Source organism: Prionailurus viverrinus, chromosome B3 (assembly GCF_022837055.1).
Source record: "Prionailurus viverrinus isolate Anna chromosome B3, UM_Priviv_1.0, whole genome shotgun sequence".
NCBI classification, from domain to species: domain Eukaryota; kingdom Metazoa; phylum Chordata; class Mammalia; order Carnivora; family Felidae; genus Prionailurus; species Prionailurus viverrinus.
The window spans coordinates 116576204-116585951 of record NC_062566.1 but is presented as its reverse complement, the minus strand read 5'-3'; the positions used below and the strand labels follow the sequence as shown (position 1 = coordinate 116585951).

Sequence of the window (9748 nt, the reverse complement as noted above, 5' to 3'; positions counted from 1 at the left end):
TGTGGGGGGAAATTAGTAAATGGAAAAAAAGAAAATAAAAATAGAATTACTTTATTAATTTTAGAAATCAGTAATTCCAAAGGGTGCCCTTACCATGGCTCATGTGGTCAGCAGCACACCGACTTGTCTCCGCTCTCTGGGAAACTTGTGATGTATGCTTCCCCCTTCCCCCAAACCCTCAGAAAAGGGAAGAACAACTTTGGTAGATACTGTTGTTGGGGTTTTAGGCTTGTAGGAAGTAAAGCTTAATACTGCAATCTGGAAAAGAAGAGGAAGCAAAATGCAAATAGCCAAAGAGCCTCTTTTATATCGTCTCTGTGTGGTAGCAGGAGAGGGACAGAGAAGACCTAAGCAGGTTGGGGGAGGAGGTAAAAGGGGTAAAAGATACATGTGTGCTCTGATGGGGTACATAACGTATCAGTGGAACGTCCCCACTGCCAAGTTCAATCAAAACCCAGCCGATGTGTTTTCCTGTTGTCTCAGTAAAAGTCTGGAGTGGCTGAATGGCAACAATCTACTGCCACCGCCGCTTGAAGGCTCTGGGGACTGAGGCAGCAAAAAAAAAAAAAAAAAAAAAAAAAAAAAAAATACCATGGACCCCTTGCAGCGCCTCCGACACACCCATGGCAGTAGCGGGACAGCAAATAGGTTCTTCCTCAGTGCGGTTGTGGCTCATCTTTTAGTGTGAGCAGGATCTGAAACAAAGAACCAACCGCTAAGTGACCTAAATGAGGACATGGGGTTTCACTTCCTTACAATAACGTCTGGTTTAGTCAGCATTACGGAAGACTAAGGAAGTTGTGGCCAAATAAATGAAGTTCACCTTGAACTTGAAGACCTGTCATTTTAACCACTTTTGTTGGAAACCTTTCTAACACACTCCGGTTCTGCTGCTGCTTTTTTTGTGTGCTGCTTAGTTTCATCCCCCTTCTCCCCCCCCCCCCCCGCCCCATAAGAACATTTTATCCCTTTTGCTTCTTAAACAGAAGATGCTAAAATATGTGAATCCTTGCTAGAAGTGTAGGGCCAGCACAATTAGCATTCAGTATCGAACTGCATGGAAACACCGCTCTATGCACACCTCTGAGCGTGTCTAAAACTCTGCCGAACAGCAGGTTGTCAGAATACACTCTGCCTTGTACCCCTGTCCTTATCCCCCATATATGCACCTACATCCCGTCACCCGGTTTAAGACAAAGACATTACCATTACCCCGAGTCCCCTGTGAGGCCCTCCCATTGCCTGCCCATTTCCACTCTCCTCAATTTTGTGTTTATCCTTCCCCTGTTTGTTTTTTAAAAACAGGTTTATTCACCACATATACTCATATCCCTAAATATATGTCGTTTCGTTTTATGTGGTTTTCAATTTCCCAGTGCTGCTATAACTATTATTACATGTGATCTCAGCACACAGCTGGGAGAATTTCTTCAGTTATATACTTAGGAGCGTAACCGCTGGGTCATCGACACTTGCCTCTTCAACTCTCTAAAAAACGAAGCCGTATTACATTCCAGAGCGGTTGCGCCAGTTCACCCCCTACCCCCACAGCACTGGATGGGCTTCCCCTGCTTCTCTGCCTCACCTACCGGTGGAGAAGGGGTGTTGCCTGAGTTTAAAATATTTGCCAGGCAAGTGTCCTACTGTGGTTCTAATTAGCATTTTCCCCAATTAGGAATGAGGTTGAGGGACGCCTGCGTGGCTCAGTCAGGTTAAGCCTCTGTTGGTTTCTGCTCAGGTCAAGATCTCTCCAGACTTGTGAGATTGAGACCCTCCCCAATGCGCGTTCTCTTTCTCTCAAAATAAATAAGCTTAAAAAAAAAAAAAAAAGGAATGAAGTTGAGCCTCTTTTCAAGTATCTATGGCGCATACATGTTTTTTCTTCTGTGAAATGTCTGGACATGGCTTTTGCTTATTTTCTTACTGAGTTTACTGTTTATTGATTAAAAAAAAAAACAGCTTCAATGAGCTATAAGCCACACACCACACAATTCACCCATTTAATGTGTATAATCCGGTGGCTTTAGTATATTCAGAGTTGTGCATCTCCCACCACAATCACTTCCAGAACATTTTCATTGAAAGAAGGTGAAACCCCATGCCTCTTAGCCATCACTCTCACACATCTCATCCTCCAGCCCCAGGCAACCACTAATCTTTCCAGTCTCTATAGATCTGCCGATTTGTGACATTTCATATGAGTGGAATCACACAATATGTGGTCTTTTGCGTCTGGCTCCTTTCACTTAGCGTGATGTTTTCAAGGATCATCATGTTATAGCATGTAGCAGTACTCTATTCCTTTTTCTTTTTTAAGTTTATTTATTTATTTTGAGAGAAAGTGAGAGAGTGAGTGGGGGAGGGGCAGAGAGAGAAGGAGAGAAAGAATCCCAAGCAGGCTCTGCACTGTCAGCAGAGCTCGATGCGGGGCTTGAACTCATGAGATGTGAGATCATGACCTGAGCCGAAGTCGAACGCTTAACTGACTGAGCCACCCAGGCATCCCAAGATGGATGGTTTGTTTAAAAAATTTTTTTTGTTAAATAAAAAAATGTTAGATATACACACAAAATAGCATTGTGTAAGACACCTCCATGTTCCATGTTCCCAGCATCTCACTTTGATAATTATCAACATTCTACCATTCTTTTTCTCTCTCCCTCCCCCAGTTTCCTCCCCCTGGAGTACTTCAAAGCAAACCCAAGGTAACACATCATTTCACCTATAAAAACTTCACAATGTATCTCTAATGATATTAAGCGCTTAAAAAAAAAAGAAATACAAAATAAAACAAAAAAACCTACAATGTCTTTATGGTGTCTTAGAAGTTCTCAATTTGAACAAAGTCAAATTTATCAATCTCCATCTTCACAGTCTGCACTTTTTGGGGCTAATGTAAGAAATCTTTTCCTTACCCCATGGTCATAATGGTATCCTCCTATGATGCTTTATATAAGATGGGACACTTTTTTTTTTTTTTTTTTTTGGCCTGTCATTTTTAAGTCTTTAATCCAACCTAAAATTATCTACAGTGTGAAGCACAGATCTAATTTCATTTTCCCCACACAACAACTAACTATTCTAGTTATTATTGATGGAAAAGTCCATCCTTACCTTCTTTAATGGCAACACCTCTCTGTTATAAACTGTTTTCACATAGGAGACCAGTTTTAGGTTTTCTCTATTCTGTGCCAACACCATGCTCTCTTTTTTTATTAAAAAAATTTTTTTTAATGTAATCTCTGCCAACGTGGGTCTTGAACTCTCGGCCCCTAGATCAAGAGTCGCACGTTCCACCGACTGAGCCAGCCAGGTGCCCCTACCCCATGCTCTCTTAATTACTTTAGTTTGGTAATAATTTTTGGTGTCTAGTAAGACAAGTGACACATGGCCTCTATCTCTCACTCTCATTCTTTTTTTTTTTTTAACGTGTATGTATGTATGTATGTATGTATGTACGTATGTATGTATGTATGTAGAGAGAAATGCGTGCACCAGCTGGGGGAGGGGCAGAGACAGAGGGAGAGAGAGAATTCCAAGCAGACTCCATGATGTCAATGCAGAGTCTGACGTGGGGCCTGATACCGCAAACTGTGAGATATGTTTCAAGAGTCAGATGCTCAACTGAATGAGGCACCCAGATGCCCCTCACTCTCATTCTTTAGTAGTACAAGGGTTATTCTTGGCCCTTTTCCCTTCCATGTAAATTTTAAAATCAGCTTGTCAAATTAAAAAAAAACAACAACTAACTAATGCCCTCTTAAATCTATCGATCAATTTTGGGACGAACCGACATCTTTACCAAACTGACTTTTAATCTTGGAACATGAACATCTCTCCATTATTTTGGTTTTTAAAGTGATTTTCACTATGTTTCTATAATTTTTAAAATAATAGGTGTCATATTTTTTGTTAAGATTTTTCCCTAGGTACATTATATGTCTTCGTGATTATACTTTTGATACAGAGGGTATCTTTTCCTATAATCACACACTCTATTGCTGATGTACAGAAAGATCATTAAATTCTCTTATAAAGGTAATAATTTATTTGAATACTCTTTTTGGGTATCTGATGAGACAAATATATTATCTGAGAATATGGACAGATTTGCATCTTCCTTTCTGATTCCCGTGTCATTTCCTTTCCTTACTTTACTGACTAGGACTTCCAGTACAACACTCAGGAGAAGGGATGGGCTTCCCTTGTCTTGCTTCTCATCTTAAAGGGAATCTTTAAAAGTTTTCCAATGAATAGTATGATGGCTATTGCTGCCTATTTGTAGAGATACTTCATAATTAGGCTCCCTTCTATTCTTAGTGACCTGGGAATTTTTTTTTTTAAAGCGATGAGTATGCTGAATTTCATCAACTGCTTATTCTGTATCCATTGAGAGGAGCATATGATTCTTTTCCCTTTAATCCGTTACTGTAGTAACTACATTAGTCAATTTTTAGACGTTAAATAATCCTTGAATCTCTGGAATAAACCTAACTTGATCATGATTTTTTTTTTTTTTTTACATTGCTGGACTCAGTTTGCTAATGTTTTATTCGTAATTTTTTCACATTTATATCCACAATTAAGAAGAGGTTGTGATTTTAGAATTTTTGTGGGAGGGCTGTCCTGGTTAGGTTTTGCTATTAAGATAGTAAGAGCTGAGAAGTGTTCTCTGTTTTCCTCTATTCTGGAATAGTTTGTAGAAGGTTGGTATATCTGATCCTTGGATGTCCAGTAAAACCATAAAAACCGGCTGTTGTATTTATGGAATCATTTTTGTTCTTGGTTAAATTTCCTAATAATTAAAGAATATTAGGGCTTCGTATTTCTTTTTGAGCAAATTCTTCTAAGTTAAATACCAAATGTGTATCCATCTCACCAAAGTTTTAAAAAGGTATCAGTACGAAGTTATTCATAATGTTGTCCATCTGTTTAATCTCTGAGGCATATATAATAGTGTCCCCATTCATTCCTCTCAATGGTGATCATTTTCTATTTCATTATTTTCTTCCTTTATCTTTATTATTATGTATTTGTCTTTACTTTTTACTTTCTTGGGACTTATTTTGTTGTGAAATTCTTAGGCCAGGTTCTTAGCACATTAACTTTGAGCCTCTACCCTCTCCCTACTATAAATATAAGTTTTCCTTGAATATTGCTTAGCTACATTCCTCAGGGTTTTGGTGAATGGTATTTTCTAATTATATTATGATTTTTTTTTTTTTTTGGTGAGTTAATTCTTAATTTAATCCAACATGTGAGGATTTTCCAGTTATCTTTTTGTTACTGCGTTGTGACCAGGAAAGATGGCCTTCGAAATGTGATTCAAAGCCATTATCTGCTAGATCAAGCCTCTCAACTGTGTGGTTCAAATTTCCTAAAATATAACTGATTTTCAGACTGCTTGATCTACCAATTATTGAGTTATATTAAATCATTCCAATATGAATGTGGGTTTGTCTATTTCTCTTTGTGGTTCTGTTAATTTTTTTATCCAATATAGTCTTTACAAATATGCATTTTATTTAATTAAAAAAAATCAGGGGGCGCCTGGGTGGCGCAGTCGCTTAAGCGTCCGACTTCAGCCAGGTCACGATCTCGTGGTCTGTGAGTTCGAGCCCCGCATCGAGCTCTGGGCTGATGGCTCAGAGCCTGGAGCCTGTTTCTGATTCTGTGTCTCCCTCTCTCTCTGCCCCTCCCCCGTTCATGCTCTGTCTCTCTCTGTCCCCCCCCCCCAAAAAAAAAAAAAAAACAACGAAAAAAAAATAAAAAAAATCAGTAGATAAGCTAGTGAAACTAAATCAACAAAAAAAGGTTAAATACTTTCTGGTGAATCTTTAGAACTTTTAGGCATAATGTAGTGACCGTCTTTATTTCTTGATATGTTTTTTTTTGTCTTAAAATCAATTTTTCTGATAAATATAGCTATATGCCCTGGCATATCTTTTGCCAAACTTTTTCTTTGATTCTTTTTTATATACTTATGTTTTAGATAGGTCTCTTTCAAGCAGCCTAAAAGTGGAGTTTTGAAAATCTAGGCCAACAATATATCCATCTCTGGTTGACCATTTCCTGCACCCCTCTACTGCTACTACCTTACCCCTGCCTGGTGCAGTAGCCACAGAGATGCTGTTAAATCCAAAATCAGCTCATGCATGACTCTGCCCAGAACCCCAACTCCCACTTCACTCAGAAGGAAGGTGCAAGTCCTTTCGTTGGCCCGCTGGGTCCTTTGTGGTCTGGCCCTCTTCGTCTCTCCAGTCTCATCTACACCCACCTCCTCGCACCCTACACCGTGGCCCACTGGCCTGCTTGTACTTCCCAAACACAGCAGCCGTGATCCCTCTTCAAGGCACGTGCTCATGCTGTTCCCTCAGCCTGGAATTCCCTTCCCTACATATCCACCGGCTCATTCCCTCACCTCCTTCAGGGCTTTATTCAAATGCTACTCTTCCTGACTGATCGATTTAGAATAGTCACTTTCCCATTCTCTATCTTTCATGTTTTGTTTTTTTCACTCTAGAACCCTCACCACTGTCTAATGTACTATTTGGGTTACTTATTTGGTTTGTTGTCTCTCTCTCCAATTAAGGATTTGGGGCTGTTTTGTTCACCGCTCTGTGCTATGTGCCTAGTAGTGTTTAGCATATAGTAGATACTCAGTAAATACTGTTGGATGAATCAATCTTCCACTTTCACTGGGACATTAGTGCACTCACACTTTTGTAGTTACAAATACTTTGTTATTTCTACTGTCTTAAGTCGTGCTTCCTATTTGTCCCTACTCTTCTTTGCTTTCTTTTCCTCCTTGAAGTTTTATAATCTCTATTCTTTTAGTTGTTACTCTATTTTTGCATTTGTATATACTGATTATGTAAAGCTGAAATTAATCATTATCTTTAGCTTTTCACTGTACAAGATCAAGTTAGACTACTTTAACTCTCATCATACCGCCTGCCTTGATTAACAAGACTGGTGTTGAATATTTTCATCCCCTCCTTCTTAGCCTCCCAAGAACATTATTATTTTATTATTATATCTGCCCATATTTGTAAACATTCTTTGCTTGTAGTTCCTCTTTGCATTTCAGACCTTCGAAATGTGTATTTTCGTGTACTACGAAATGTGCTATTACCTTCCTCTGTTTGAAATATCCATTCTTTATTTGTTTTAAAATGTAAAGTAAATAAAATAATTTATTTTATGCATTCGATAGTGTATGCATTTAATCAGTTTTTATCTTTTCTAACTTAACATCACACATTTAATATCAATGACATATTTCAAAAGGAAGTTTCAAGATTAAAATGTTAGCTTCTCTAAACAACAGACGTTTCACAATAAACAAAGATTTTTCTGAATTTATATAAAATTAGTATTTATTTAGTTTACCAGATACTCCAATCTTTACCTTGTACGCTTAAAAAAAACAGAATTACTACCTCAGATAGTCTAAGATTATTTTAGCCTTTAAGCAACTGATTCTGGTCCCCATGCAGCGCTCTGGTGGATACACAGGGTCCTTTCTATACTCAGTACCTCTACAGGAGCTCCCAAGTAGCCAACATCTCACAATTCAAGTTTAAATACATGATTGTAATGGACATTATTCTCCATCCACACAGAGTTCAACTAATTTCTTCACTAAAGGATTGGATTCTGTATTTCTTTGACACTTTTCTTGGTTGCTTAACCACAGTCTGTGACATTTTAATGCTTTTGGATTTTTTGAGCAAGTTTTTGGCCATACCCTTTGCTCTCACTTTTCTTTGATTACTTTTTTTCATCATGATAAGTGTATTATTTAAGCCCCATCACCTACCTCACCCATCCCTCCGTCCACCTCCTCGCTGGTAACCATCAGTTTATTCTCCATAGTGCAGTCTATTTCTTGATTTGTCTATTTCTCTCTCTTTTTTAATTTTCTTTTGCTCACGAAATATCCATTCTTTAGAATCTTTGCTTTCCTTTTGTGAATTCTTCTGGGTTTTAAATGTTGAAAAATGTCTGCATTTCATCCACATCTTTGAAAGATATTTTCACTTACAATATTTTTCTGACTGGCTGATTATTTTCTCTCATCAGTGGCCACGTAACACTGTAGTTCGGCTTCCACTCTTGCTGTTGAGAAGTATGCTGTCAGTCAAACCGGCATTCCTCTGGAAAGCCTTCTTTTGTCTCCAGGTGCTTTGAACATCTTTTCGTTGTCTTTAGTATTCCAAAGTTTCAGTATGGTGTGTCGAGATGTGGATTTGTTGTGATTCACTGCAACTGGTGTATCTTTTCATTAGTTTTGGAATATTTTTAATTATTACAGGCTCTAAGAGGACACCTCCTCTTTGCCGAAACCTGGGATTGGACCAGTCTAATGCTCTCCCACCTGAGATATTTTGGCTCCAGTTTTGGTATATTTTTAGCCATTATCCCTTCAACTATTGTCCCGGTCCCATTCTTTTTCTTTCTAGAACTCCAGTTATCTGGATATCTATCAGGCCTTCTCACGTGATTTTTCATCATTCTGTCCTGCAGTTCACATAATTTCTTTAAATAAATATAGCTTTGAGTTCACTAAATATCTTTTCAGCTGGGTCTAACCTGCAGTTAAGCCCAGCCATTGATTTCAAAACTTTAGTTACTTATATCTTTGTAATTCTGAAAGTCTACATAGTTCTTTTTCAAATCTGTTTAGTTATAATTTTAATCTTTTGATTTTACTCATACTTTCTACTCCTTCCTTTCATTTCTCTAAACACATGAGAAAATTTATTTTTTATTGTATGTCTGATAATTTCAGTATCTTTGTCTTTGTAGGTCTGATAGTGTCATCTGTTATTTTTGCTGACTTTTGCTTATGGTGCCATGTTTCCTTATTTGTTTTGTGATTTTTAACTGTGATCCCAGTTCTTCAGAATTTATTTGAGGGGTGCTTGGGTGGCTCAGTTGGTTGAGCGTCTGACTTCGGCTCAGGTCGTGATCTCACAGCTTATGAGTTTGAGACTTACGTTGGGCTCTGTGCTGACAGCTCGGAACCTGGAGCCTGTTTCGGATTCTGTGTCTCCCTCGCTCTCTGCCCCTCCCCCACTCACCCTCTGTCTCTCTCAAAAATAAACATTAAAAAAAAAGAATTTATTTGAGATTTGAATTGAAGGAAGATCCCTCCAGAAAAAGTATGCATTTGATTATATTAGGTGCCTGGGGCCACTATTAGCTTAGGACCACCTTGGATTAAATTCTCAGTTGCAAGTTTTTCAGGGTACCTAGGGAATGTCAGCTCATGCCCAAGCTTACACGAGGGCCAGTTTGTGGTTATAAATGTTCATGGAAGAGTCCCCTACTCCATCTCACTCAGCACCAAGGTCCAAGACAGGCAGTTTTCTTCCAGTGCCTGAGATGGTAAAGGTAAAGTGGGAAGGGAGGGTTTATTTCTGGTTGAACTTTACATGGAGAATACAGCCCTTTGGGCTTCCATCTTTAGGTAAAGCGTCTCCAGTTAGACTCTCCACCTGTTTTCCCTGACACCTGCCATGATTCTAGTCCAGAGCTGCTGGGATCTCCACTCCTGCCTGCTGACTCGGTTCTGGGCTGATAAGGGCAGGGACACTACCTAGGACAACCATGTTACTGCCCTCCCCCCCACCCCCTCACGTCCTTTGTGGCCACGATCACAGCCATGCTCTTTTGTGGTAGAATTCTGAAAAACCAGTCACTGAAGCTGCCCATCTTCTTTTTGGCTTTGATATCCTGACCT

The 9748-nt window shown here is 39.0% G+C and overlaps 1 protein-coding gene across 4 annotated transcripts in view; it reads right to left on the bottom strand.

Moving 5' to 3' along the window:
• Positions 1 to 35: 35 nt before the first annotated feature.
• Positions 36 to 9748, bottom strand: part of TTLL5 (tubulin tyrosine ligase like 5) — a 286873-nt gene continuing 277160 nt past the window's right edge. For 2 of the 4 annotated variants that reach the window (XR_007153248.1, XR_007153249.1), the window contains 2 exons: positions 592 to 695; positions 36 to 258 (listed from right to left, as the gene is read on the bottom strand). Coding sequence is in view for 2 of the 4 variants with exons in the window: in XM_047863915.1 (XP_047719871.1) it covers positions 673 to 695 (23 nt within the window). In the remaining 2 variants the exon portion in view is untranslated. Of the gene's footprint in view, positions 696 to 9748 lie in introns of all 4 variants that reach the window. The other 2 variants (XM_047863915.1, XM_047863917.1) reach the window with 1 other exon arrangement.